At 60.1% G+C, this 27,287-nt stretch overlaps 3 protein-coding genes across 3 annotated transcripts; 1 reads left to right on the plus strand and 2 right to left on the minus strand.

Moving 5' to 3' along the window:
* The first annotated feature begins 391 nt into the window (after nucleotides 1-391).
* On the plus strand, nucleotides 392-6,246 carry RASL10B (RAS like family 10 member B). The gene is made up of 4 exons (XM_041423069.1): nucleotides 392-448; nucleotides 2,453-2,785; nucleotides 5,177-5,301; nucleotides 5,976-6,246. The coding sequence occupies exons 2-4, from the start codon at nucleotides 2,570-2,572 to the stop codon at nucleotides 6,244-6,246; spliced, it is 612 nt and encodes a 203-aa protein (XP_041279003.1). The 5' UTR covers nucleotides 392-448; nucleotides 2,453-2,569.
* A 3,369-nt stretch (nucleotides 6,247-9,615) lies between these two features.
* Nucleotides 9,616-13,991, minus strand: GAS2L2 (growth arrest specific 2 like 2). The gene is made up of 6 exons (XM_041422854.1): nucleotides 13,634-13,991; nucleotides 12,780-13,018; nucleotides 12,198-12,305; nucleotides 11,600-11,696; nucleotides 11,010-11,250; nucleotides 9,616-10,846 (listed from the first exon to the last, which is right to left on the minus strand). The coding sequence occupies exons 1-6, from the start codon at nucleotides 13,989-13,991 to the stop codon at nucleotides 9,616-9,618; spliced, it is 2,274 nt and encodes a 757-aa protein (XP_041278788.1).
* Nucleotides 13,992-15,676: 1,685 nt separating this feature from the next.
* Nucleotides 15,677-26,142, minus strand: MMP28 (matrix metallopeptidase 28). Its single transcript, XM_041422855.1, has 8 exons — nucleotides 26,113-26,142; nucleotides 24,920-24,999; nucleotides 24,087-24,241; nucleotides 20,499-20,720; nucleotides 19,928-20,173; nucleotides 19,397-19,546; nucleotides 18,768-18,935; nucleotides 15,677-17,688 (listed from the first exon to the last, which is right to left on the minus strand). Exons 1-8 carry the CDS (start codon nucleotides 26,140-26,142, stop codon nucleotides 17,294-17,296), a joined length of 1,446 nt encoding a protein of 481 aa, XP_041278789.1. The 3' UTR covers nucleotides 15,677-17,293.
* Nucleotides 26,143-27,287: the final 1,145 nt, after the last annotated feature.

The following is a 27,287-nucleotide window of genomic DNA, read 5'->3' on the forward strand; positions in this document are numbered from 1 at the left end:
GTGACGCCGCTGCACCCAGCACACTGCAGGGGGGACATGGGAGGGTCTTTTCCCATCGGCGCCTCCCCAGAGCCCCGGGAGAAGCCGGTGTCTCTGCTGGATTCCTGCGGCTCGCTCTGTGCATTCCCTGCCCCCTTTCCCGGGTGCTGCCTCCTTCCCTCCAGGGCACTGCCCGCATCCTTCCCGGGCATCCTCCGCATCCCTGCCTGGGCAGAGCCTCCTTCCCTCCCCGGGCGCTGCCTGCATCCCTTCCTTAGCTCTGCCTCCCTCCCTCCATCCCTCCCTCCATCCCTCCCCAGGCGCTGCCCGCCTCCCGCCTGGGCATCCCCGCCATCCCACCGGGCTCCGCCGCCTCCATCCGTGCCCGGACACCGCCGGCCCCCGCCGGGGCTCGCCGCATGGCTCCGCCGCCCGCCGGGGCGCCGCCGGCCCGGGCCGCCGCTGCCAGGTACGGGGGATCCGCCGGGAAGGGAAGGGAAGGGCAGGACGGGGGGGCAAAGTTACCGCTGGGCAGGGCCGGGGGTGGCTGGGATGAGGGGACGAGGGGGAAAGTTGAGCGCCGGTGCTCTCCGCTCCCTTCTCCAGCCGGCACGGCGGGTGCGGGTGTCGTCTCCCCTCGGCATTCCCCGATCCCCTCCAGCCCCAGCGACCCCGCGGGCCGGGGGTGCTGCGCTGCCCAGCGGGGCCGGAGCATCCCCGGGAGGGTCTGGATGCGGGGGGTGAGGGGAACGGGGGGTGCGGGATGTGGGGGGGAGGGATGTGGGGTGAGGGACTCTGCTCCCGTCCTACGGAGCTCAGGGGTTGCTCCTTCCAGTGCCCCAGGCGTGGCAGCGTGGCCAAGGTCGCAGCGGGGGCCGGATCCACCTTTCCCGGAGCCCCCTGCGAGCCCCCGCCCGGCCCTGCAGCCCGCGGAGCCCGGCCTGGTGCTGAGCGCCCGAGGAGCCGCCAATGGTCCCTGCCCCACCGCCCCACCGTGGGGTGCCCCGAAGGCTCCCCCCGCTGTGCCTCAGTTTCCCACAGTGGCTGCTTGTAGGGCCGGGGACCATCAGGTCGGGCTGTGATGCTTTTGGGGTGCAGCGTCCCCGTGTGCCAGCACAGAGGGCGGTGAGGCTCTGGCGGAGGCAGAGCGGGGCTCAGCCCGTGCCCCAGTTCCAGCGAGCCCTGCGGGCACTGGTTTCCAGTTGTGTCGCTCCATCACGCTCCGGCCCCGCAGAGGAGCTGGGGCCGCTGCTGGAGGAGGAAGGGTCCGTGGGGACGGGGCTGTCCCTGCAGCAGAGTGGCCCCTGGGACCTGCAGTGACAGTGCTGTCTGCTGGCGGATAAAGGCCCTGGCAGGGTCGGGACTGGGGGCTCCTGCAACCCCCATTTCCCTGCATCTGGCACAGAAACATTCCCACTGCGGGGCTGGGGACAGCCAGCACCCCGGGGGACAGTGCCAGCAGCACGGGGGGACAGGGTCCCCGGTCCTGGCGTGAGGGGGGTGATGGTGGTGTGAGCCATGGCCCAGGGAAGGGATCCCGGGAAGCTTGGCCACTCCAGCACCCAGCAGTGGGAACCGCTGTGCCCAGGCTCCCCCCGGGGTAAATAATCTCCATCAAACAGGCACAACAGGGTGTTTGAACCTGACACTTTCAGCTGCTGCCCTGCACTTCGGGGGTGGTTTTTAGGGAAAATGGGCCAGAGCATCAGAAATTGGTCAAATCATCCACATTTTGGGATAAAGCACGAACTGCTTCCTGGGGATGAGAGCCAGTGGAAGCGGGACCCATCCCCTCGCCCGTGCCGTGCCCATCCCAGCTCCTGGTCGGGAGCCCGGTGCCAGCGGGTGTTGGGACTCCTCAGGCTCAGCTCCCACATCCCTGTGTGTGGGTTATCCCCCCGTGTCCCCCCCACACGTGGGCCCGGCCCCGGGGCCCTCCGGCCCCAGCACAGCGGCGGCTCTGGGCTCACCCTGTCAGCTGGCTCGCAAATGATTCCCCATCAAGTTAATTGCCCAGGCGCTCAAAGCCTGAAACGAAACGTTCAAGCTGTCGCTCGCAGGCGCACGGCGATCTCCCCCCGCCCGCAAAAGGCAATTCCGGCTGTCCAAGGCGAGGGAAGATGGATTCCCCGCCTTGGGAAGCACTGGGAAGGAGCAGCTGGGGACGGTGGCCGTGGGTTGAGTGCCCAGCACAGCCTGGGACCCTGAGCAAATCCTGAGCTGCAGACAGAGCCTTTCCTTGTTCTGCTACTGAAAGGGCTGAATGTGCCTGGGAGAACCTTCCTGGAACAAAGTTCACCCAAATCCTGCCTCTCCTTGGCCGCTGGGCTGGGAGGTTGAAGGGAGACCCTGAGGTCCTGCAGTGCCAAGACCGCCGGGTGCATCGTCAGCTCCTGCTCCAAAAAAACACCCCCTGAAGCACCACCAGTGCAACTCCGGGGTGTCTCTGACCAGCTTCCCCTTGGCCTTGCAGTGACAGGGAGCCCCGGAGGGGAAATGCATCCTGAATGGGGCTGAGGCCCCCTGCTCGGGAATATGCAGCCTCGGCACCGCGGAGGCAGCACCAGGGCAGCGGCCGGCGCGCAGCGGGATGGTGGCAACCTTCAAGATCGCCGTGCTGGGAGCCCAGGGCGTGGGCAAGAGCGCCATAGTCCGGCAGTTCCTGTACAACGAGTTCAGCGAGGTCTGCGTGCCCACCACGGCCCGCCGCGTCTACCTGCCCGCCGTGGTCATGAACGGCCACGTCCACGACCTGCAGATCATGGACTTTCCCCCCATCACCGCCTTCCCTGTCAACACCCTGCAGGTAGGGGGGCACCCGAGGGTGCCTCCATCTCTGGGGGTCTGTGCTGACCCCCCCTGTGGTGGGGTTTTGCTGTTAAACTCTGTGGGGTTCCAGTTCTGTCTTTTTGGGGGATGCTTCTCCCTCCGTGGCAGGGTTTGGCTGGTGATTGAGGGGTTGTGTGCTCATGGATCCTGCTGAGCAGGTCCAGGATGAAGTGTGTTCTGAAGTTTGGTGACAGCAAACACAAGAGAGGTGGCATCCCACTCCAAGGAGCGTGGCTCTGGCACTGCCCACAGCTGGGATCCAGCTGGGTCCTGCAGCACTGGGATCCAGGCCCGTGGCTGTCAGAGCCAACAGAACATTTGGGTGAAACCCAGGGGTTCCTGGAGAGCCACAGCCCCGAGGCACACACTGCCCAAGCCAGGCAGAGCCTGTCCCCTCCTGGGAGTGGCCATCACCCTCTCCAGCACTGCCTGGGCTTGTTCCTGGAGCTCTGAGCCCACCAGCTCCTCCTCTGCCCCCTCAGGTGCGTCCAAAGCACCCCCAAAAGGCAGTGTGGGGTTGGAAAGTGTTGCCACCAGTGCCAACAACTTCTGGGTGGAGTTAATGGGGAAAAGGGGATGTTAAGCTCACGCCATAGCCCCAGTCCCAGGGGCACAAGTGGTGTCCCCACTGTGGGGAAAGGAGCTGTGCCACCAGTGGGGCCAACTCAATTAGCCAGTGTCCCTGTCCCCAGCAGGGATGGGGTGACAGGGGCTGTGTAGTGCTCCAAGAGTCCCTGTGCCATCAGGCAGGAGGTGAAATGAGCACTCCAGGGGCGAGGAGAAGGTTTAAAAATTAATGGGTGAGTGCAGGGAAGGAAAGGTCAGCATGAGAAGCAGCCTGAAATAGCAAAGGGTAATTTATTGACACGGCAGCCGATGCTCACACACTCCATTAACTCCCTGCCTTGCTGCTCTCCAGAGGAGGTGGCCAGTGGGAACAGATGGAGGTTTCCAGGGAAGAGAGGGTGATCAGAGGGATGGCTCTGAGGAGAAGGAGAGGCCCTTGGTGAGGGATACAGCTCTGTCTGCTGGGAAACATCGCGGGCTCAGCTCCGTGCCAGGAGAAGCATCCCTGCAGTGCTGTCCTGGAAGGGGAGCAGGAGCCAGTGGCTCTCCGACATGCTGCTCCTGCAGTGCAACACTTCTCCAGCTCAAGCATCCCAGAAAACCTGCACTGCTGAGGAAAACCACCCTGACATGGCAGAGCTGGAGCAAGCTGCCCCCAGCACGGTGAAATAGCTGCAGTTCCTTGTCTCCTTGATTTATCAGTACTCAGAGGAGCCCAGAGGCTGCTGCTCCACTCCTGCATCCCAGACCCGAGGGTCTCCCCAGCATCTCCCCTCGGTGGGCAGGGAGAGGCTGTGTCCCTCTGCTCCCTGCCAGCTCCTTCCCCTGCTGCCCTCTGTGACAGGGATCAACCACATCCCAAAACTCCCCTTTCCCCACCTCATTCTGATGATAAACTTGGGAAGGGCTGATTCATGGCTCTGAAGGGGTTTGCTGAGGGAGAATGATGCCTTTCCCCCCTGGAGAGCCTTTCTCCTTTCCAGAGGCACCCAGGAGGGATTTGCAGTGCTGCCTGCAGGGACTGCCATTCCCAGTCCCACTGCTGGGATGGGAAAGTGCCTGAAGTGAGGCAGACTTTCACTCATAGCATGGAAAAAAGAAAAAAAAAAAAAATCATCCAGTTGTTCCCTGAAACCCAACGGTTTCCTAAGAGTATTAATTTCTTCCAGCTCCAGATTTTGGCTGTAGAGAGGCCTCTCCTGCCTGCCTCTGCCCTGGATCCACATCTTGCTCTCACAGACTCAGTTCCTGAGCAGCCTCTGCTCCTCTTCTGTCCCCATGTCCCCCGGACAGACTGGCTGTCACCTTCCCCCTCTGACCCACAGAGCTGCTGGTGCATCACCCTCAGAGCTCAGATGGGGCTCAGCATCCTCCTCACCTGCCCTGCCCCAAAAACCAGGGTGCATCCTCATTAACACAGCTAATTAGCAGCTCTGGAGGATGAAGCTCTTACACCCAGAGCAGGGGGCTGCATTCAGCCCCATGCCCAGCTCAGCTCTGTGCTGTAATTAGGCTGCAATCCTCCCTCAGGAGTGGAATTGGGGCTGACAGATCCTGTTACCTGTCCCCTGGATTGTCGGGGGGGTGAGGGGTCTCTGGAGGTGGGGGGTGGCTGCAGAGCTGTGGGGGCACACACAGAGGGGTCAGGGCAGGGCAGAGGTGGGTGCTGCCTGTTGGGGCTGGGGGATTGCACAGCCCCCTGCTGCCACAGCATCCTCCTTGGGATGCCCACCCCAGAACAGGGCAGGGCACCCCAGGCACAGCAGCTGAGCCAGGATTGATCCCTCTGTGCTCCTTGCAGGAGTGGGCAGACGTGTGCTGCCGGGGGCTCCGGAGTGTCCATGCCTACATCCTGGTCTATGACATCTGCTGCTTTGACAGCTTCGAGTACATCAAAACCATCCGCCAGCAGATCCTGGAAACAAGGTAGGGAGGGGTGGCTTTGGGATGGTGCATCCCCACGGTGGCAGAGCCCCTGGCTCCTGGCAAGGGAGTTCAGCACCGAGGGGGTACACCTTGGCATCAGAGATGAGATATCAGACTGGCACAGAGCCCCTTTGCAGGGATGGGAGCCCAAAAACCAAGAGAGCAGCAGGACCCCAGGCAGGCTGCTCTGAGCCAAGGGTGGGCTGGAGGATTCTCTGCTGTCAGCCCCAAAAATGAGCTGCAAAATGCCCAGCAAAGGCTCTGAGCAGAGGGTCACAGCTCCTGCCTCATTCCTGACAGAATTCCCAGGATAACAGGATTGGCTGCCCTCTGTAAGATTCCACACCAGCAGCACATCCAGCACCCTTCACTTCACATGCACACCTCTCACTCTTACTCCAAGAGAGAAAAACAGGGTCAAGGTTGGCAGAGCTTTGAGGAGCCTGACTGGGAACTGCCTTTAATTCTGGCTGTTGATTGTGCATTAAGGTGCCAGGCGGGTGTCCCCTGTGGGTGAGCAGCTGCAGGTGGCATGAGGGGTGGCCGGACACAGAGAGGGACAGGGGGACAAGGCAAGCCTTAGCCAGGAGCCCGTTTGGGTCGGGTTGAGCTCTGTGGGCTGTCCCTGTGTGCTCCGTCCCCTGCCGCCCTGCCTCACCGCCCGCCCTCCCCAGGGTCATCGGCACCTCGGAGACGCCCATCATCATCGTGGGCAACAAGCGCGACCTGCAGCGGGGCCGGGTGATCCCGCGCTGGAACGTCTCCAACCTGGTGAAAAAGACGTGGAAGTGCGGCTACATCGAGTGCTCGGCCAAGTACAACTGGCACATCCTGCTGCTCTTCAGCGAGCTCCTCAAGAGCGTGGGCTGTGCCCGCTGCAAGCACGTCCACACCACCATCCGCTTCCAGGGCGCGCTGCGCAGGAACCGCTGCACCATCATGTGAGCCCCTGCCCGGGCTGCCCAAACCCGGGGGTGGTTCTGCTCCCCGGGCAGTGGGAGCTGTGCTGGAGGCACCTCCGGGGTTGCTGAGGTGACATGTGGGGACGGGGCACCTTGGGCAGGGTGGTGCAGGGGGTGGCCAGGCTGCCTGGGGATAGTGAGGGGTGAGGGATGTCCCTGAGCTCTCTCCAAGCCTCCAGAGCCTGAGGCCAAAGCCACCCCAGGGGGTTGTACACGGCACTGGAGGGTGGAGGAGGTGCCACCTCTGAGGTACCCTCGGAGTGTGTCCGGATTTTGGCTGCCAGTTCATCCTTGCCAGTCCCTGCCCTGGCAGCACGGGGGCAATGCCTGCCTGCCATCGCCTGCTCCTGGAAGGGAATTATCCAGCCCCTGTATCCCGCTGTTCTGGGGGTGTTCTCTCTCTAGGGCATAGGGAAACAGGAGTTCTGCTTTTCCCCTTGTGGAGCTGGGATTTCTCCCTGTGGAGAAATCCGGGTTACACGGGCTGTCTCTTGGCTCGGTCGGGTCAGACTTCCAGGTGGAATTTCTGGATGAAAGCAAGAAAGGGGGAAAAAAGTAAGTTGCAATCCTGCTCCTGATATCCCCAGGAGCCGGGTTCTGCCTTCGCAGGGCTCTGAGCTCCCCTCTGCCCCAGCTCAGCCCCGGCACAGGAAGGCTTCTCCTCCCCCCAGCCCGTGAACACCAAATAATCTGGGAACACTCCTTGCCGGGCAGGTCACCCCTCTGCTACCTCTCGTCCTGGGCTCAGCAGGTGACCGGCTTTGCACGGCTTCACCCCAGCCCCCGGGGTGTCCCCTGTGTCCCCCTGTGCCACCGGCAGTGCCACCAGGTCCGACCCCGCCGGGTTTCCCCACAGGGATTTGCCTCGGCAGCAACAGGGAGCTGGAGCAGCACTTCCAGCTGCATTCTTGAGTTTTTGTTTTGTTTTGTTGTTTGGTTTTTTTTAATCTCTCTGCACATCCCTAATAGGAAAGTGAGCCCTCCATTTTTTTTTTAATTATTATTTTTTAATCTTGTGGTTTGTGTTTGCAGCAGAGCTGCATCCTGCCCTGCAGGGTGGGTTGGCAAAGGGCAGCCCCTGTTAGGAAACGATGATGGGGTGGTGAAGGGAGAGCAAGAGGCTGAGAGGAGCGTGGTTTCTCCATGGCTGGTCCCTGTGAGACACAGGGAAACACCATCCTCATCTCCTGAGGCAGGATCTGTGTCTGATCCATCCTCCAGCAAAACCATCTCCATGATTCCTGCTGTCACAAGGAGCTGGAGGGGCTCAGCACTGCTCTGGGCAGCAAAACAGGACACCCAGCCCTCCCTGCCAACTGCAGCCAGGTGTCCACGGCCCAGCAGCTCCCCTGTGCTCTTGGAATTGCTTCCCATTAAAGGCAGCTCCAGCTGAGCTCCAGTGCCTCTGACCACCCTTTCCCTGGGCCAGGGCTGGGGGTACATCCTGCTCCCCCCTCCCTGCTTGGGGAATCAAACTCCTTGCTCCAAAATTATTAAAAAAAAAAAAAGAAAAAAAAAAAAAAAAAGGGAAAAAATTAGGAAAGGCAATGGGGGGACATGGGTCCATCTCAGCCAGGAAGGGCCGTGGCACTTGTCACCATCCCCTGCCTTCATGGCAAACCTGGCTCCCCTGTCCAAGCTCATCCTGTCAGGATTTATTAACACATGTAAGTCCACTTATCGATCTCTGGCTAGAGCTTTATCCCTCCAAATTGTCTGAGAAGGAAATTCCTTGGTAAATGCTAATAAAAAAGCATTTATAAAGTGCTCCGACGTACACATATCAACAACTAAGCCAATACATTGTTTGTTATAACCCTGTAGCCTGCAGTTTATAGCACAATTAGTTACAGGTTTTTATAGCATCTATTTAGTATTTTGAAGAAAAAAAAAAGAAAAAAAAAGGTTATAAATATAATTGTTATATTCTATTGTACTTTATAGACAGAGGAAGTTATATTAGTAATAATAACAACTCTCACTGCTTTGACAGCATTTCCCAGCTCCCAGGAAAACCAGGGCTACAAAGAGCTACTTTCCCAAGAGCCCAGGAAGGGGTGGGTGGTGGTGGTGGCACCCTGGGTGCAGGCAGGGGACCCCAGGCAGGAAGATCCGAGGTGTCCAGGCGCAGGGATCGGAGCACACGGCAGCAGCCACGAGCGCCCCGCGGCCCTACTCACACCTTACCACAGATTTACCACTCACCCAGCACCACCCTGGTCCTGCTGAGAGCAGCCTGGGCCTGCCACAGCCCGGGATGTCCCCACTGCTGTGCCCAGGGCAGTGCCAGGGCTCTGTCCCCGTGCTCGTGGAGGTGATGCCTGGCTTTGGATCGGCCCCACCAAGGATGCTTCCCTCTCCCCCTCCTCCTCCTCCTGCCCCACTGAGCATCCCAGTTGCCTGGACTTGGCTTCCCTTTCCCCCCTGGACTCCTTGTTGGAGATTCCCGAGGTGTCTATACAGCCTGTGATGCCCTGCACCTCCTTCTTTGAAATTGAATTAAAAATCAGGTCTGTCCCCCTTGTTCTGTACCAGCCTCAGGAGTGTTTTTGCTGGCAGGTTTTGCATTCCCCGAGTCCCAGAACTCACATTTGCAGCTCCTCTGCAGGGAAGTGGGGCTGACTTCATCCTCTCACAGAAAATGAGACTCTCCTGGGCATTGTGGTGTTCTCAGAGGGGCGTTTGCTGTGCCCACATCAGGATTTTCCTCTCTCCCTCCCCACCCACGCAGAAAAGACGTGGAAATAGAGGAGCTTTGGCACAACTCTATTGCACAAACAGCATTGCTGGGGGCTCGGGTGCAGCACTGTGACCCTCGGTGTACAGCACTGTACAGCAGCACTGTGACCCTCGGTGACATCCAGCATGCCAGAGGGGACCACGGCCACCACAGGGGTCAGCAAGGGTCCCCTCGTGTGACCCCCCAGCTGAGTGAGCCAGGCACTCACGGAGGCTCTTGGAGCTGTCAGACCCGAGCTCGCTGGTCCCGTGGTGCAGATGTGGAACACTGAGGTGCGAGATGGTTTTTATGGACGTCAGGGATGGGGTGTCCCCTCTTCAGGGGGGCTAAACCCTTCCTCCTGCAGAAAACATCCCGCTCTCTCAATCTGGGGCTGGATTTTTCCACCCAAACCAGTGCAAAAAGCGCCTGCTTAGCAGGATTACAGTACAGAAAAAATCCATTGGGAAGAGGGAGGTGCGGCTGAACCCCCCGGGCTGTCTGGGAGCAATCCCACCGCGCTGCCCGGGGACACCTGGGACATTGCAGCTCCACCTTCAGCTCCAGCCCCGCTCCCGCCTGTGGAGGGACGGGTCCGTCCGTCTGTCCGTCCATCCGTCCGTCCCCACGGGCTCAGACCCACGACTCCTCATCATCCTCGGTCAGCCAGGTGCCGCTGTCAGCCAGGGGCGGCTTGGCCGTGGGGCGTGTGCTGCCGGCCTGGGGGGCTCGGGGGGGCGCCGGGGGTCGGTGCTGGCCCCGGGGGGCAGGGGGGCGATGCCCCAGCGGGGTGGGGATGCGGGAGGGCCGCTTGCCCGGCCTGTGGTCCCGCCGGGGACGCACCTTGGGCCGCAGCTTGAGCTTGTAGATGGAGGGCACACGCTCGGGCTTCTTCAGGCACCGCCGGGGCTTGGCGGCGTTGTTGGCCCGGGGTGCCCGCGGGGTCTGGCCCCCCACCCCCGGCCGCTCTGCCTCCCCCGGGGCTGCGAGCTGCGGGGCCGCTCCTGCGGGGCTTTTGGGGACCTGGCTCCACATCCCCGCAGGGCGCAGCGGCTGCGGCCCGCGGGAGAGCTCCTCCAGCACCCTGTCATAGCCGGGGGGCTGCGTGTTCCCGCAGCACCCCCGGAGCCCCCCGGCCCCATCGCCAGGGCCACAGGCTCCCCCGGCTTCATCCTCGGGGGCCCGAGGTCCCTCAGCGCCCACAGCCCTTGTATTCGGGGCTGGGTGGCACTGCCGTGTCCCCTGGGGACCGTCCCCCGCGGCACAGACCTTGCACCCCCCTGCAGAGCGCCCCAGGGGGGTGGGGGGCCGGGGGGCGGCCGGGCTGGCTTTGGTGGGGGATTTAACGCCGCTGTCCGGTTTCGGGGGTTGGCTGCAGGAATTTCGGGGTGAGGGCTGTCGGCCCCGGCCAAGGGCTCCCTGCCGCCCTTCCCGTGGGCTCTTCAGGCTCTGGGAGTCTCCCGGAGCATCCCGGTGCGAGGAGGGGGCGCAGACCTTTAGGGGACTGGGGGCACGGACCTTTAAGGGGCTGGGGGCTCGGTGTGTCGCTGTGGTGGGTGTCCCCGTTTCCTGTGGCCTGGCAGCCAGCCCAGATGATTTTCCTCCTTGCTGGGCGCTTCTCGGAGGTGCCGGTGCCGTCCGTGGGCCGGGCGCCGCGGACCCGCCCCGTGCCGGTGCCGCAGGGATGGGTTTCCCCGGGCCGGTGCCCTGCGGTGCCCGGGGCACCCCCGCGCCGTTCGGGAGGCTCAGCCGGGAAGGGGTGGCTGCCCGGCCCCTCGCCCCGTGCCCAGGGGAGCTGGACCGAGCAGGTGAGCGGGATGGTGGCGGCTGCCTCCCCAAAGCGACAGCGGGTGGCTCCCGCATCCTGCAGGGAGAGACAGGAGAGGGGCCAGGGAGCTGCTGCATCCCCCCCGTCTCGCCTGGTGCTGGGCACATCCAGAAGAGAGGGGGGAAAAATTCCAAGGATGCTCCAAAACCTGCTCTGAAGCCAGGCATTTTGGGGCACGAAGCATCTCTGCAGCACTCACCTGCCCGAAGGGACCCTCCGGGGCTCCGGGTGAGGGCTGGCAGCCGGCTGGCGACCTGGCGAGGGGGTGGCAGGGCACCGGGGGCCAGGGGGGACACGGGCCCCCCAGGTGACAGGGGGCAGGGGGCTCTGGGAGCGGCTGACCAGCAGTGCGGGCTGGGGGCTGCGGGCGGCCGGGCACAGCCGCACCTCGTGCTGCACTTGCTGCTGCGGGCTCCGGGCTTTCCAGGCTTGTTTGTGAGCTGTGGGGACAACGAGGGGGGCTCGGCAGTCCTGTTCCCTTCACCCACCCCAGAGAAGCCCACCCAGCCGTGGCTCAGCATCCAGCCCCCCGCGGGTGCCGGCAGAAAGCTGCGCTCCCTGCAAAGCGGCTTTTGGGGTCCGGCTCCATCCAAAAGTCTTCCATGACCTCTAGTGGCCACCAAAGCCAAAGAAAGTCCCCAAAACCCGACATTCCCCTGCAAAACAAGTAGGCATGGCAGTACCAAAGCCTCCTGCTAATGAAAACATCCCCGAGAAGCATCGAGACCGGCCACAGACCGCCCCCCCCCGCCCTCAGCCAGCCGCGGGGTTTGGGGAGCGGGGACTCACAGAGCGAGGTGCAGCGACACGGGTCGTGCTTGTCCAGGTAGTGCTCCAGCGTGTCCCAGCCGCCCCCGACCCGCACCATGACGTGCTCCCGCAGGACCTGCACGGGAATGTCCATGCCAGGGGACAGCAGCAGCCTGGGGGTGGCACGCTCGGCCGGGCCTCCAGAGCTGTGGCTTGCCCTAAGTGCCACCAGGTGTCCCAAAGGACGGCCGCGTCCCTGGCCCAGCTGTTGCGGCCGTCCCGACAGGTTTATTTTGTCACCACAAAGAGGGTGAGGGACCCTTATGGAAAGTCCCTTTGTCGTGTGCTGAGTTCTTTGGCCTGGCTTGGGGATGGATTCAGAGCATCCCAGTGCTCCCGTTGCTGGGTGAGAGCAGGCTGTGGCTCTGTGGGATGTCAGGTTTTGTCCCACACACATGGATGGTTAAATCCATACCAACATCTGTCACAGGGCTGAGCTCCCCTGCTGCCCTGCTTTGGGAATAATGATCAGAACTCCCACATGGGCCCCTTTTGGGGGATTGTGGAAAAGGGGTCATGGCAGCAGAGCAGAATTCCTGATGCTTTTCCCCTAAAATCAGGGGTGAAGCAGACTCACCCGGACAAAGATGAGGGTGTCAGAGTCCCCCACTTGGTATTTCCCTTCGGAGATCTTGATCATGGGGAACTGCACAGGGCAGGTACAGCGGCTCACCAGGTGCTGCACCTGTGGGTGGCAGGGATGGATCCTCACCAGGGCTGCTGGGAAAGGTCCTGGGGTGGCCATACCCACCCTCATCCATCTCCATGCCACCCCATCCATGCCCATCCCCATCCAATCCACCCCATCCATCTCCATGCCCATGCAATCCATCTCTATGCCCATCTCCATCCGCATGACTCTCCACATCCATCCCTCTCCATGCCCATCCCCATCCCCATTCGTCTCCATGCCCACTCCTATCCATCCCCATGCAATCCATCCCCATGCCCATCCCCATCCATCTCCATCCCCATCCATCTCCATGCCCCTCCAATCCACCTTCATCTCCATCCCCATCCCTCTCCATGTCCATCCATCTCCATGCCCACTCCTATCCATCCCCATCCATCTCCATCTAATCCATCTCCATCCCCATCCATCTCCATGCCCATCCAATCCATCTCCAAGCCCTCTCCATGCCCCCATGCCCCCTGGTACCATCTGGTCGAGGTTGTTGAGGTCCCGTGCTCTCCTGGGGGCCCGGGGCAGGGTGGGCTCAGTGGGAGGCAGGTCCAGCCCCTGCCGAAGCTCCTCCTCGATCTCCTCCTCCATCTGCACCAGGGTCGGGGCGCGCATTCCGAAGCGGGAAGCGTGGCGCGCCAGCTCCAGCAGGCACAGCACGAAGTTCTTCTCGTTCTTCCTCAGCACCAGGTCCTCTGTCTCGAACATCAGGACATCTGGGCAGGGCAGGGCAGGGCTGAGCCAGGGCTGGCACGTGGGGATGGGGGGCACAGATGGAGGAGGCAAGACCCACCCAAAAGGGTGTTCTTCACTGGAGCCATCCCACCAGGAGTATGGCGGGGTTCAACAGGAGTTGGGGTAAGTGATAAAGGGGGAAGAGCCTTTCCTTTTGGGCATCTACAGCTGTTTCATGGCATCCCAAAGCCACAAAACTCAGTGTCTGAGTGCCCTGAGGATGTCTTGCTCTGTGCCACTCCCCTTCCTGGGCATCCATGGTGGTAGGACAGGGTGGCAGATGCTTTGCTCAGAGCCAGAACTTCTCCTGCTGTCCTTAGGGCTGGGATCATGCCGTGCTGGCAGGGACACACTGTGCCATCCACCCTTTCCTTTGCCATTCTTCCTGTGCATATTTGCACCCAACTGCAATGGTGCCAGCACTCTGCAAAGCTGCTGCCAAGCCTGGAGGACCTTGTACAAGGGATGCCAGCTCAGTGATGCTGGCACACAGTGCTGTCCCATGCGCTGGCTTTGGGGGACACATGGCAAAACACGGAGTGGCTGGAGGGGACTTGAGCACAGAGACATGGGACAGCTGGAGCCTGGCATCCTACCTTTGATATCCATCTCCTTCCTGCACCACTGGATGAAGTTGGAGACGTTGTCCCTGGCCTGGAAGGTGCCTGGCTGTGCTGTGAGGTTGCAGGGGACACCGGCCATGGGCAGGTGGAGGCGCTGGGCCACCTCGGGGCAGGCACGGGCGAACTCCCCGGCCACCTGGGTGACGTGGTTGGCGTGGGAGCACAGCACAGCCCCCGTCTCCAGCACCTCCAGGAAGGTGCCCACCTCGATGTCAAGGTCGTAGAGCTCCTTCAGCCACTCTGCCAGGTCCTCCTTCATGGCATACAGGTACTGCCCGCTGGACTGGTAGGGACGGATGCTCCGTGCCCGCTGTCCCCCACATTCTGCCATAAGACTGGGAGGAGGTCGAGGGAAAGGGATGATGGAGACAGGGGGAGCTGCCCCAGCCCTGTCCCCAGCACACCTCCGGGCAGCCACACTCACCTGGTGCCACACGGGCTGGTGGCAGTGTCCCGGGGGTGCCCAGAGCCCTGCTGGGGTCCCAGGGCTGCAGTGCTGCTGGGGAGAGGAAACCACCCTCCTGGGCAGTGGGTGTTTTGTTTCCTTCCCAAGTGCTGATCGCTTCTCCTTGGTGACAAGGGACTGGCTGCAAACACTCCCTGTTAACCCTTCAGCACCTGCTCCTCTCCCACAGCCCTGCTCCTCCCCAGCCGTGCCAGGGGTGGATTTTCCCCCCAAGGGCCCTGACTCCGGGGCAGGAAGGAGTCAGAGAGCAGCTCCTCAGCGCCCAGGTGGCTCCCAACCACACGAGGGGGATTTTCCCCCTTCCCCAAACCCCCACACCCACCTCCACCACAGGTGAGGTGACCTGGGGGTCACAAGGTGCATCCTCAGGGCAGCCTCAAGGTGAGGAGGGTTTATTTTCACACCCACCTTTGGGCTTGCTCTGCTCTGTGCTCCTTTCCAAACTCCTTCCCTCACTACCCACAGCAGTGAGGTCTTTGGGAAAAGCCAAGCTCCTGCAGGGATGGAGTGACTCCAGGAGTTGGGGCTTTAAGGAAAGAGCTGCACATGAGTGGGCACCTCTGGGAATGTGGGATACTCCCTCCCTAAGCCAGGCCTTGCAGAGCTGCCCCAGCACCCAGGTACTTCTGCAAAAAACAAACCTGCCAGGGAAGTGTTCACGCCTCGGGGCCAAACCAGAGCCTCTCCTGGGCTTTGAGGGGTTCCCTGCTGTGGTGGGGGACCCATCCTGTCCCTGCAGCCAGCTGCTGATGTCACTGCAACTCAGTGTCCAGCCAGGGTCATTTTGGGGGAGGGAATGCAAGAATCCCAGCTATTCTGTTTGGGGAATGTGTGGCAGGCCAGAGGAATCTGAGTCTGATGTGCCCAGCCAGGGAGCCCAGCAGGAGAAAAGAACCCTTGAGAAGCTGGATTTCCATCCAGGGCACCCAGGGGGGTGGATTGAAAGACTCAGGGTGTGAGTTCACCTCCCCCAGACCCCCCGGACTGATGGGGTACAGGGGACACAGTAGAGTGACCCCAGCTGCCCCTGCCAGCAGTGCTGAGCTCAGCCCAGCCCTGGCAGCATCACAGGGCCCCAAAACATCCCACAGGACACAGCCCCAGGAAACACATGGCAGCAAGCCAGGGAAGAGATGGAAAACCCAAAAAGGGGAGAGGATTTGAGGCGGTCCCACCCTCAGCCTCCAGTCACACAGCAGATGGGATGCCTGGCTTTCTGCTAAGGGGACAGGAAAAGGGATAATGAATGAATTCAGCCTGGGCAAAATACCTATTAACACATCCCAAAGTGTGGAAAAATCCTCAGTAATTCGGGGATGAAGTAAGAAAGAGAATTCCCATGTTTCCATGGCCATCAGTGAGTTTTCATTGGGATCCATCTCCCCTCTTTGCCAGCATGAAAGCTGAGGCCAGATTCAGCAACCCCCCTTCCAACCCCAAACACCCACAGGCATCTTAAACACAGCCCTGTCAGGAAACTGGAGATTTGCTTAAAAAAACCAACCCAACCCCAAAGCGTGACATGAAAACAAGCACAAACCCCAATGCCACAAATCCAGAGGTTGGTTTTATTTGCTGTCAGGTCTCCAAGCCCTTGGGACTCCCTGCAGGCCACGTCACCTCAGTGTCATTCAACTCCTATGACAATGTGTGTTTCTCTGGCAACGTGGAAAGTCCCCTGAGGTTTTGGGCAGATGAAGACCCTGTGTCTGTGTCTGCACATGAAAGGCTCACTCACAAGGTTCTGGAGAATGGGAGGAGTGCTGGCTCCCCACCCACAGCTCAGCTGGCATCGGGCAGCACCGAAAGCCCTCGGAAGTACCAGCCCTGGCACCCTGCTTAGGGCAAGCCCTGCTCTGCAGGGAAGGTCTGGAAAGGGCAAAGATGAGGGAAAGAGGAATCCTGGAAGCTGCTGGCATCAGGAGGGCACCGCAGCACAGCACCCTGACAGTGCAGCAGGACCAGAGCAGTGCTGGGCTCTGAGTCAGGCAGAACCACCGCATAAATGGTTCCAATAAATCATTTCATAAAGCTGAGCCCCGTCTTGCTCAGCACCAATGCCTCAGAATTCCAGCCCTGGGAAGCTGAGGTCCATCCCCAGCCCTGGGACACAATGGCCCTTTGCAGATATGGCTGGGGACCCTGCCCAGGAGCCAGCAGCGTTTCCAGGTGGGGAGTCTGCCTTGGGAAAGGAATGAGGAATATGCAGCCACACAGTCCCCGGGAGCCTGCATGCACAGACATGTCCCTCTGTCCTGCTCACCCTCTCCTCTTCCCCTCCTCCCCCAGTTATTTGTCACCCCCGTTCATCCGGGTGGGGCCCAGGGAGTCAGGAATTCCCTGATCCCGTGCAGAGGCAGCGGAGCACAGGCACCTTCTGTGCACACAGTGAGGGCTGCCAGGTGAGCACAGCTCTTGTCAGACATGGGAGACCCCACCCAGGCACCCCAAACCCATCCAAGGCAATTCTCCTGCTGCCTGTGAGCTGCAGCTCAGCTGAGGCCCCCCTTTCTCTCCACCCCAAAGAGGCTCCTGCACCAAACCCCGCTGCTTTCAGCCCAAAATCCCACTGTGGTTGTGTCTCCAGCTGGTGCCTCAGCAGAGCACTGGGATGTGAGCACAGCCCAGCAAACATCCCCAACCCTCCATAGCCCGGGGTCTGAACACACAGCAGGGGCAAAGCTCCACACCGACCCAAATTTTTGTCCAAATGTCTCCTTTCTTTTGGTTTTAAGCAGGAGACATTTTCAGTCTGTTACTGAAAACCATCCGAACCCCAAAGCAAGCAGCAGCGAGACACTTCTGCCTGATCGTGGGAAAATGACAGGTATCAACAAGTATCAACAAAGATATCAAACAGCATCACCAAACCCCAGTCCTGGCTTGAAAAACGTGTAACAATATCCTGAAAGTAAACAGAAATGGGTGTGTTTGCAGTCCCCGTGGCTGATACATTTTTCTGCAGTCTGTTATAAAAAAAACCACTGTCCCAAAGGCAGCAGCCACCTGGCTGTGCCACACCTGTCCCAGCTGCAGCCGAGCTCTGCTGGGTCGCTGCTCCACGCCTCCAACAGGCAGCCAGTCCCTGCCCCAGCATCCCGACAGGAACCCGGAGTCACACCGGAGGGATGCAGAGCCCCGCTCCATCCCATCCCATCCCACCGCGCTCAGAACAGGACCTGCTCACTGTTGGCATCCCAGCAGCCCATCCAGGCGAGCTGCGTGGCCCATTTGCCGGTGGCCACCACCTGCAGCTTCGCCTGGTCGAATTTCCAGTAGCGGTCATCCCGAAAGAAGTAGACGGCGCGGTCGCGGTGGGCGAGCGCCCCGGCCGTGCCCGGGGGCAGCCCGGCCCAGTCCCGCAGGCTGCGCGGGTAGTAGGGCTCCACGCCCAGCGGCTCCTCGCCCACCACGAAGTACTTGGGGCCTTTGAAGAGGACGAGCCGCCGGAGCTGCTGGAAGTAGAGCGCGGTGTCCGGGTGCCGGGGGAGCCCCAGGGCGCTGCATTTGCGGGGGAATCCTGCCTCCAGCGAGGAGCCCGCGTAGCGCCAGCAGCGGCCGCCTGCGGGGAACGGGAGGGTTAGAGCCCCACGGGACCCTGGCAGGATGAGCTCCAGGAGATGGGGACAGGCTCGGCCACGAGACTCGGGACCAGCCTTGTGAAGTGTCAGTGACAGCCATCCCACTGGTGACCCAACCGGAACCACTGCGGGGCTGCCCCAAGGACCAGGCTGGGGGGAAACTGAGGCACGGCAGCTCAGGGGCTTGAAGGAATTGGAAAGGGACCACCAGGGACAGAGCAAGGCCACCACCATGCTGCTTCTGGCAAACCTCCCCCTGACGCTGCACAGCGAATGGGACAGACAGAAACAGATCCAGCCGAGGCTGGGGCATCCAAAACCAGCACTGCAGCAGGAATTGCGATGGGGACTGGTGGCTTGGCTGTCCCCACAGCACCCTGTCCCCACAGCAGGGCAGACAAAAGCCCCTTTCTGCTCACAAGGCACAGCCTGACGCAGCTCTGGGGAGGATGGAGGGAGTGGAGAGGGCTGGGGAGGCAGAGGGGCTCTGGCTCTCAGCCAGCTGCAGCACAAAGCCCCTTTTCTGAGCCACCAGCCACTGCTTGCCTTTAAAAGCTGTGGCTGACCCTGGCAGCCAGGCTGCCTGGTGTGACCTTCCTGTCCCCATCTGGCTGCTGGGCAGCTCAGGGATGGTATCCCAGCTCCTGGAGCAGTTCATGGATGGTATCCCAGCTCCTGGGGCTGCTCAGGCTCCAGGAACAGCACAGGGATCCATGTGCACTGTGAAACTCCCATGCACCCCCCTGCACCTCGTGTTTTGGGGAGCAGGTTCTCCCCAAGACCCACCACTGCACCTGGATTTGCTTTGACACTCCTGATGGGGAAACTGAGGCACAAGGAGGTGATGTGGCTGCCAGGGCCATGCGGTTCACCCCTGACAGGGCACCGAGCCCAGGGTTTTGCACACCCAGGACGCAGCAATGCCCCAGCTCTGCACTGGGAGGGGACCAGCGGGAGGGGACACAAACAGGAGTGGTGTGGCTCCAGCCAGACCTGCACAGCCACACCGGCAGGAGCAGTGGCAGCCCCGAGGGGGGTCCCCTGCCCGGGCCTCACCCACCTTTGAAGAAGTAGAACTTTCCAGTGAGCTGGGACCAGGCGCAGGCGTCGATGCCGGCGGGGAGGCCGGGCCAGCGTGGCTGCAGTGGCCGCGGGTCGCTGGCATTGCCACTGGCTGACACCACCCAGTAGTGGCTGCCCTTGAAGATGTAGAGGTTGTGGTCCCCGTCTGTGCGGCAGAGGGAGGGTGCCCCAAGTGAGAAATGTTATTGAACCACCCTCCACTGCTACCCAGACCCCCTCTCCTCCCCGTGCAGCCCCCTGGTGTTCTGGGGATCCTCAGGGTTTGGATGCTTCCTCCTGCCCTTCCAGCCACCCCCTCAGCTTCCAGAATCCATTGCCTGCCCTCCAGGCGTGAGAGGATAAATGCTGGCCACAGATCAAGGCTTATCTTGCACAGCTGAACTCCTGCAGTGATTAATCCTTGCCATGGCTCAAGTTTTAGGGCATTTTCCCTATTCCTGACACATTGCTGTGCTCTCAAGGTGCACTGTGCTTCAGTGATGCCACCAGTGCCAGCAGCTGTGGACCAGTCAAACCCACCTTTCCCTCCACTGGGAGCTGCAGCAGCACTGGGACAAGGGCTAGGGGTGCACGTTTTGGGAGGGGGTCACACTGGCCAGCACCCACCGGCGGTTATGGCGTCGAAGAAGGAGTGGCAGTAATAGGTGCTGAGGCTCCTCTGCTGTCGGTCCCTGCCGTAAAGGTCTGTGTTCCAGTCCTGGAAGTGAGTGAAGACCTTTCCTGGGAGCTGGACGGCCGAGCCCTTGGAGGGCTTTCCTGGGATGGAACAAGGGGTGATGAGTCTGGAGAAGGGACAGAGAAACAACTTTTCCCAAAGCACAGGGCTGGGACTCCCAAGACACCAAAGACTCCGAGTCCCAATATCTGGCTCCTACCCCACTCTACATGATGGTGGCAAAAATCCCTTGGTACCTCATAAAACATGCACAAGCAGACAAGTGGGTAGCAAATCCAGCCTTCCCTGCCCTGGAGGCCCTGGCACTGTCCCACCTCTCCTGCATTTTCCTCCCCAGCCACACAGAGGAACGGAGCCCACGTGACTGCAGTCCTCTCCCTGCTCCCATCCCTCCTGCTCGCTCTCCACCCCAGAGAACCATCCTGGAGGAACCAAGGAATGCTCAGGGAAGCCAGGCTCACCATACAAATTCTGGATGGCCAAGATGTCATCCCAGCTGAGGACAAAATCCTTGCTGAGCTTCTTGTAGTAGGGGGACATCAGGGCGCTCTTGACGGGCGAGTGCTGCAGCCCCAGCGTGTGCCCGACCTCGTGGGCCACCACGATGAAGAGGTTGCGGCCCTTGCCGCTGTGCAGGGACCAGCGCTCGGCGCTGTCAAAGTGGGCTTCTCCTCGCCGGGGGAAGAAGGCGTGGGCCAGGGCACCTCCTGGGGACACGAGAGCCATCAGGGACCGCGGCACAAGCACCTCTGGTTTGCCCGAGTGCGCGTCAGTTTTGGGTCTTTTCGGAGGAGCTCGTGCTTGGAGGGTGGTGTGGGGCTCCTTGAGGAACATCTCAGCCGCCTTGCTGGCGGCCCTTAGTTGCAGAGTTTGGAGGGGAGACCCCAAATCAGACAGCAAGCTGGTGCAAACTGGGCTGGAGAGGCTGCAGAGCCTCCATCACCCCCAGCCCACCACACCCCAGCCCTCCTCCCTGCGGGGGAAGAGCCCACGTTGTAAAAGAGAAGCTTACGAGGGGGAAGCGACCAGCACCTGGCCCGTCGAAGGCGTTGTTGAGCCCGTCGTTGTGGTCCCCGTGGAAGAAGGTGAGGCGGATGTCGGCGGGGCCCTCCTGGGCCTCCCAGAAGAGCAGGGAGGACACGTTGCTCCAGAGCTGGAAGGCGGCTCTGACGGCCAGGCGCACCTCGTGCTGCGGCAGGTAGGACGGCCAGTTCACCACGCGGTACCGCAGCTGCCGCTTCGGCCAGCGCCCTCCTGCACCCCAACAAGGCCGCCCCCCAGAAATTATATGATGAGGAGGACTCCATCTCATCAGAAGGCTAATTAATTGCTTTATTATACTGTATTATTGTCCCAGATTGCATGGCAAGGTGTGTTCTATTTGCCGTCTGTATGGCAGCTGTTTTCTGTTCATTGGGCAGTTTTCCTTATCTCTTCCACAGTCAGTCCTCCCTCGGGGGACATCTGCTGATAACAGGCTATGGAATGTCACTGCATGGCTGATAAGAACTACAGCATCCCATTGTGGGATGCTCCACCCAGAGGGAGGAGCCAAGCATTCCTAACTGGATATAATCTGAGATTCTGGAACACCAGCACGGCTTCTCCACTGGATTTCCCTTCCCCTGGATCTTCAGAGGAAGACTCCACCCTTCTACAGGACCCCTGCTCCAGCAGAACCACACCTGACACTCCAGGAGGGCTGAGCCACAATTCCAATGGGACTGCTGCCAGCACCCTGACCCACAGGGTGTCAGGCTGTGCTCTGACTCTGTCATTGTTGTTTGAAATTGCTGCATTGTTTATTTTATCCTTTTATTTTCTTCCCTATTAAAGAACTGTTATTTCCTGCTCCTATATTTTTTGCCTGAGAGCCCCTTAATTTCAAATTTATAGCAATTCAGAAGTGGGGAGAGGTTTTTATTCTCCATTTCAGGGGAGGCTCCTGCCTTCTTTAGCAGTCACCTGTCTTTCCAAACCAAGACAATTATTCCATCTTATATTACATCTAAACTGAATCTGCCAAGCACCCAAGTGCACTGAACTGCACAGCATCTCGTGACTGTCAGCTGACAGTCCTGACACACACACATGGATTCAACTGGTCAGTGAATCAAACACTCACACCAGAATCCCTTCAGGTAAACAATCTTCCACAATGCATTCCACTTTTGAACAACAAATGGGACAAGAATTGTTTTGATCATTCTTTTCTCTGCTTCTCTCAGGTTCAGAGAATGCGAATCCCACACACCTACCACAGGATGGGCTCAGAGTGGCAACTTGGGCTCATCCTTCCACCCAGGGGCTGCCTGAGTGGAAGAAAACTTCATGGAAATGTCATGGTTGGGCCAAGGCAAAGCTGGAAGTTGAGGCAGCTGCAGCACCACGATTAAATCTTTCTGAAGGTGCCACCACTAGAGCCCACCCGAGGCTGGAAACCCTGAAACCTCTCTGAGGAGATGAGAAGTTGTGGCACCAAGTTTGAACTCAGCCTTTGGCTCACAGAGCCAAATCCAGCACGGGTCCCTGCTAGGAGTCTGCTGCCTGATGCCAGCCTCAAGGTCAGGGCTGGATTTCAGGGAGAGCAATCAAAGCCACCTCTGAAAAGATGGGAAAAGGCAAAGGAGTGGGAAGGGCTCTCAGCAGCACCTTGGGGGCACAGCTTAGTGCCCAAGGCTTCCTGAAAAGCTGTCAGGGGAGACAGAGCCCTGATGCTACAAGGACAGCTGGGGACCAGCATGAAGGGAACAAGCACTGTGACTCCCCCTAAGCTCCCCAACCCCCCTACCACACAGGAGGGCAAAGATGAGAGTTCACATAGTTGCTGAGCAGCATTACAGCCCCTTCCTCCTCCTCCTCCCCCTCCAGCACCCCTCGGCAGCTGTGGGACCCCAGAGCCCTGGGATTACATTTATCTGGAGGCATCTGGGAGCAGGACAAAAGCCGTGGGGCCCTGGGGGGATGTGGGTGCCAGAGCTGGTGCTGAGGCGTGGGAGTGGGGCCAGACCACCAGCATCTGCCTCTGCTCCAGATGTGCAGGCAAACAGGGGGAACAGAGCCGGCAGCACACGAGGGCTCACTGCCCTGGCTCTGAGCTGAGCCTCCCTGGCACACATCCCACCCCAGCTCTGCCTCCTTCTCCCCACGGCTGGGGGCACTCTGGGCTAGCTGGTCACACTCCTGGGGACAGCATCAGCTCCCACTGCTTGTCAGGGCAGTCATGGCCTCCAGCTCCAAAGGGATACAGAGCTTCCACTCTGCACAGCAAAAGCTAAAAGCAGCCCTAAAACAAAGCCTGGCATCCCATCCTTCCCTCCACAGGAGCAGAGCATCCACCACCAGAGGAGGATGGGCAAGGCTGGCTTAGCAAGGCTGGCTCTTGGGAAGAGGAGGGCTTGGCTTTGCCCCCATGCTGGGCTCTGAAAGCCAAGCAGGGTGAGGGACACAGGGACTGCCCAGGGGAGATCCCACTGGGAAAGGGTGGATAACAAAGCACAGCTGCCAGGGTTTCCTGCTTCAAGCAGGATAAACAGCACAAAGCCCTCCCCAGCCTTCCTGGCCGGTGCCACCAGCCCTGCAGCACCCCTGGTGCCATCCAGCCCGTGGGTACAGATGTGGTGCTGTCCCATCCCTGCTGCCTGTGGCATCAGATCACCAGAGCAACAACCAGTGCCACACTGAGCCCTTTCTGCCCTTTCCTTGAGCCATTGGGCATCTCTTGCCACCCACCCACTTTTTGTGGTGCCCAAAAAGGAGCCCCATGAGCCACAGGGCACTGGCTGCTTCTGCCTGCCCACCTCCTGCTGTATGTCCTCGCTGCTCTGCTCACTGCCCACGTGTCCTGGGCTCCTGCAAGGGACGCATGTTGGGGCTTTGGAAGGAAATCCAGAGGCTGGAGGAGGATAACAGGGCTCTCCTGGGGCTGTCCATGGCCAGCCCTGCCAGATGCACAGACAGCCTGACACGGCACAGAGCCTTTTCTTAATCTCCCCTTCGTTTTTCCCATGTCCTAAGCACAGCTGGCCCTGGCCCTCTTGCTCTCTAGGAATCCAGTTACTCATCTGCAAGCCCAAAGAGAGCTCACAAGGGACGAGAGGCTCAGTCCTGGACACACAGGAGCACAGAAGGATGCTTGGAGCAGAGTTAAACCCCTCAACATGGGTGAAATGACTCTCGGGTCAGGCAGCCAAGTGCTGGCAGGTTTTTGGTTACTGCTGTGTCCCTAATATGCATGACAAGTCCCAAAGGTCAGCAAAACCTGGAGATCACTGTGTGCCTTCCCCTGCCCTCCAGATCATGCCAGCCCAGCTGGGTGTGGGGCCACGGTGACCTGAGTGCTCTCTGGGAGATCTCCTGGCTCCCACAACAGCAGTAAAACCACTCCAGAGTGCTGAATTCCCCAAAACTGGGAGTGGAATCTCTAACCACAGCTGCCATCAAGCCACACTGACCAACTGAAAATAAAAGAGCTTTAAAAATAAAACCTCCAGGCGTGTCCTGGGCTGGACGCTGCACCAGCAGGGCTGCACCTCCCACCCACAGCAGCTTCCCCACGAGTGCAGCACGGGAGAGCCGAGCCCCCAGACCCCAAAGGCCCCCGGGAGCCCCGGTGCCCACCGTGCTGTGCCGTGCGCCTGCGGCGCCGGGCGGGCGGCGCCCCGGCGGCGCGGCTGTGCCCGTCATCCGTGCCACACCTGGGCAGAGCCATCTGATGGAGCGTGGCGGCATCCAGCACCCCGCTGGGCGGCAGGTGGCTCACCCGCTGGAAACCCCTGCAGGAGGAAGGGAGATATCAGCAGCCACATCCAGGCCCCCCGCGGGGGGTTTGGGTGTTTTTGTTCGTGCCGGGGGTTTGACCCGAGCCAGGATTTTCACCCTGCAAGCGTCACACCCCGGCGGCAGAACTTCATCCAGGTGGCAAAACAAGAAGGATTTGGCTCTGCAACCACAGCTGACCTGTAAGTCACCTCCTAGCAGGGCAAAGGAGCCTAAAAATGGAGCCTAAGAATCACCTTTTCCAGTTTTTAACCCGTTATTTGACTTCGCATTTAATTTTGCATTTGGCTTTGCACAAGGACGCTCCCAGAGCCGAGGTGATGTCCTTAGGAGAAGCCCAGGCAGGAGCTGGCAGCTCGCCCCCCCTGACATCTCCCAGCCGTCCCCAAGCTCGGCCTCCCCGCAGATTTTATTGCAGGCGAGCTCCGGGCCATAAAAGGCAAATAAAGCAGCGAGAGCCCGGTGCCAGCAGCCGGCACCCAGCTGCGGGACCGGGCCCGGACCCGCCTCTGCAAAAAGGACTGCCTGTGCTTTAGCATCAGACCGTGAGGCACAGAGCCTCCAGCTGCGAAAAGACCCCTCTGGCTGCAAAAAAAGCCCCTCGGGGTGCTGGCAGCATCCCTGCAGCTGGAGCTGGCGAGTTCGGAGCGCAGCGTTGGATGAAAGGCTCCTACCTCAGCGCCCTGGTGAACTCGGCGGGGCTGTGTGTGCCGGGCCCCCGCTCCCTGAAGTAGCCGTATTTCTCCAGGAAGAGCTGCAAGAAAAAATGGGAAAGGTGCAGCTCAGAGCACGTGTTGGCTTGGGAAGGGGGGGAAAAAGGAGATGAGGCGGCAAACAGTGCTGCAAACCCAAACTGCTCCTGGGAGTTCTGCACCTCAAGCAGCCGTGCCCGTACAGTTCCTGTGTCTCCTCCCCATCATTTCGGATGGCTCTGGGGGTTTTTGGCCACGACACAGGAGGGAACGAGAGGCATCAAAACCCTCTGCTGCCATCTCATCCTCAGCCAGAGGCGGCCAAAGGCACAGCTCTGATGGCCCCGCTCAAGGCAGGGACTCAAACAAAGGCCGAAGAGCCGTGCGGGGTGAGATGGGGTCAGGCTCAGCCTCCCCCGTCCCCTCGCAGGATGCGCTGCTGCAAAGTGGGGACTCTCCGGGCGCAATTTGCTTTGCCAAACCATTCTTCTTCTTATCGGCCGCTGACACGGACGGAGATTGCCTCTCTGAACTTGCTCCAGCACTTAAATTGTATGTTAAAGAAAATAAACGGCTCGGGCTGCTGGCCGGCTTTTGGAGGAGTTAATAGCCGGGTCACAGGAATGCTCCACGCCCGCCTGCCCCGCCGCCAGGGATGTCTGCGGGAGACAAACAAGCTGCCCAGCATCCTGTTAGTGCAGCAGAGCCGCAGTTACAGCAATGAATAACAACCAGAATAAAAAGTGAAAGTGGCGGCTTCCCCTCCCCGCATCCCAAAGGAGAGGTGTGCTGAGCACCAGGAATGCCGCGGCTGGCCCAGATAGCACGGCTGGTGCCCTCGGGGTGCTTTTAAAGCTGTTTCCCTTCCGGCTCATCTCGGGGGCTGGAAAAAGAAGGGGTTGGAGTGATGACCTCCTCTCAGTGCTGCTCCTGGCTGTGGGTGACCCAGCTCTCCTTTATGTCCCTGCAGAGGAGGCAGCAGCGCTTCCTCCTTGTCACCTGGCAAGGAGCAGGAATGGTTTGTGGATGTGGCAGTCCCGAGCCGTGCCAGGGCCTCTCCCTCTCCTCCTCCTGCCCAAACCTTCTGCTTGCCATGAACAGTCATCCTCATGTCATCCCCAAACACGTCACTCCTGCGTGGGCAGGCACACCCACGTGTGCTCTGCAGCCCTCACCTCCTCCAGTTTCACCTCCTCCACTTTCATCTCCTCCTTTACACCCCTTCCACCTGGAGCATCCCCCTCCAGCAGAGGACCAGCACAGATTCCTGCCTGGACACGCTCTCTACCCAGCCCCACACAAAGGATTTGGCTGGTTTTCCCACCAAAGCTGCCTGTCTCAGCTGGAGGCACCAGCAGCTCATCCCAGCAGTGCCAGGCTGCAGCAGCAAGAGCCTGAGCATGGCCAGAGCCTCCCAGACACCTCACAGTGGTCAGTGAGTCAGGATAAATCAGGCAAGTGCCACCCTGGCAGGGAGGGCATTGGTTTGTTTGTCAGGAGAAGCCACAACACCTCTGCCCAGGGTTTAGCATCCAGCCTGGGCTTGCCACTCCCCAGCCACACCGGGATAACCCCACCCTCCCAGGGGTACCAGGAGGCCAAACCCAGCAGCAGCTGGATGGGCATGCAGGGATGGAGGAGCATCCTGGGTGGCTTGGAGCTCTCTGAGAGTACCTGGAGAGGAGAAGGGATCTCATCCTTTTCCCCTGTGCTTGTATTTTTATAAAGTTCTCTTCCAGAAGCACACAATCAAAAGTTACATGGTGAATCACCAGTTGGTAAAGATGCCAGTGGTGACATCACTGCAGGTAAATGTGAGCTGAGAACACCTGGGTGGAAAGTCCTGGCTCTCACATCACGGTCTGAGCCTTTTCTAACACGATTTTGCATTCGCTCAGCACAACCTGAAGCTCTTTCCTCGCCTGTAACCCAACACAATCCTGTCATTAAAGCGTGAAAATGGTTTCTCCTCACCATGATCTCATGAAGGCTTGAAACCCCATCTGGACACGTCAGGGTGCACAGTGAAAAAAGGAACCCCTGTCCCAGCAGCTGCTCTTGAGCAGCACCAGAAGGCACAGAGGCCACTGGCTTTATCATTCCTGCCCAGAGCTCCTTGAGCTTTGCAAGTCCAAGCAAAGCAGCATTTTCTCTGTGGTTTCTGACCTGTGTCAGATTGAGGTTCTCACACACAGGCACTAACTCTCCAGCTGCAAAACCATCAGGAGAATTTCTATTACATTTTCTAGACACACCTGCTGTTAGCTAAGAGTGGTGGTGGTCCCGGAAACACAGAGCTGCAGGAGAGGGATGTGCTGATCCCTGTCAGGTATTTATCCAAGCACAGAGC

This window comes from Onychostruthus taczanowskii, unplaced genomic scaffold (assembly GCF_017590055.1).
Source record: "Onychostruthus taczanowskii isolate IOZ18803 unplaced genomic scaffold, ASM1759005v1 scaffold75, whole genome shotgun sequence".
Lineage (NCBI taxonomy): Eukaryota > Metazoa > Chordata > Aves > Passeriformes > Passeridae > Onychostruthus > Onychostruthus taczanowskii.

Excerpts from the sequence above, each read along its gene's own strand:
- MMP28 (XM_041422855.1), bottom strand. The coding sequence starts at position 26,142 with ATGAAAGTGGAGGAGGTGAAACTGGAGGAG. Across the intron at positions 25,000-26,112 it reads AGGAGGTGAAACTGGAGGAG|CTCTTCCTGGAGAAATACGG; the intron begins GTGAGGGCTGCA and ends TTTTTCTTGCAG. Across the intron at positions 18,936-19,396 it reads CTTCGACGCCATAACCGCCG|ACGGGGACCACAACCTCTAC; the intron begins GTGGGTGCTGGC and ends TCTGCCGCACAG.
- GAS2L2 (XM_041422854.1), bottom strand. The coding sequence starts at position 13,991 with ATGGCAGAATGTGGGGGACAGCGGGCACGGAGCATCCGTCCCTACCAG. Across the intron at positions 11,697-12,197 it reads ACACCCTCATCTTTGTCCGG|GTCCTGCGGGAGCACGTCAT; the intron begins GTGAGTCTGCTT and ends ATTCCCGTGCAG. Across the intron at positions 10,847-11,009 it reads CGGAGGGTCCCTTCGGGCAG|GATGCGGGAGCCACCCGCTG; the intron begins GTGAGTGCTGCA and ends CTCTCCCTGCAG.
- RASL10B (XM_041423069.1), top strand. The coding sequence starts at position 2,570 with ATGGTGGCAACCTTCAAGATCGCCGTGCTGGGAGCCCAGGGCGTGGGC. Across the intron at positions 2,786-5,176 it reads TCCCTGTCAACACCCTGCAG|GAGTGGGCAGACGTGTGCTG; the intron begins GTAGGGGGGCAC and ends TGCTCCTTGCAG. Across the intron at positions 5,302-5,975 it reads CAGCAGATCCTGGAAACAAG|GGTCATCGGCACCTCGGAGA; the intron begins GTAGGGAGGGGT and ends CGCCCTCCCCAG.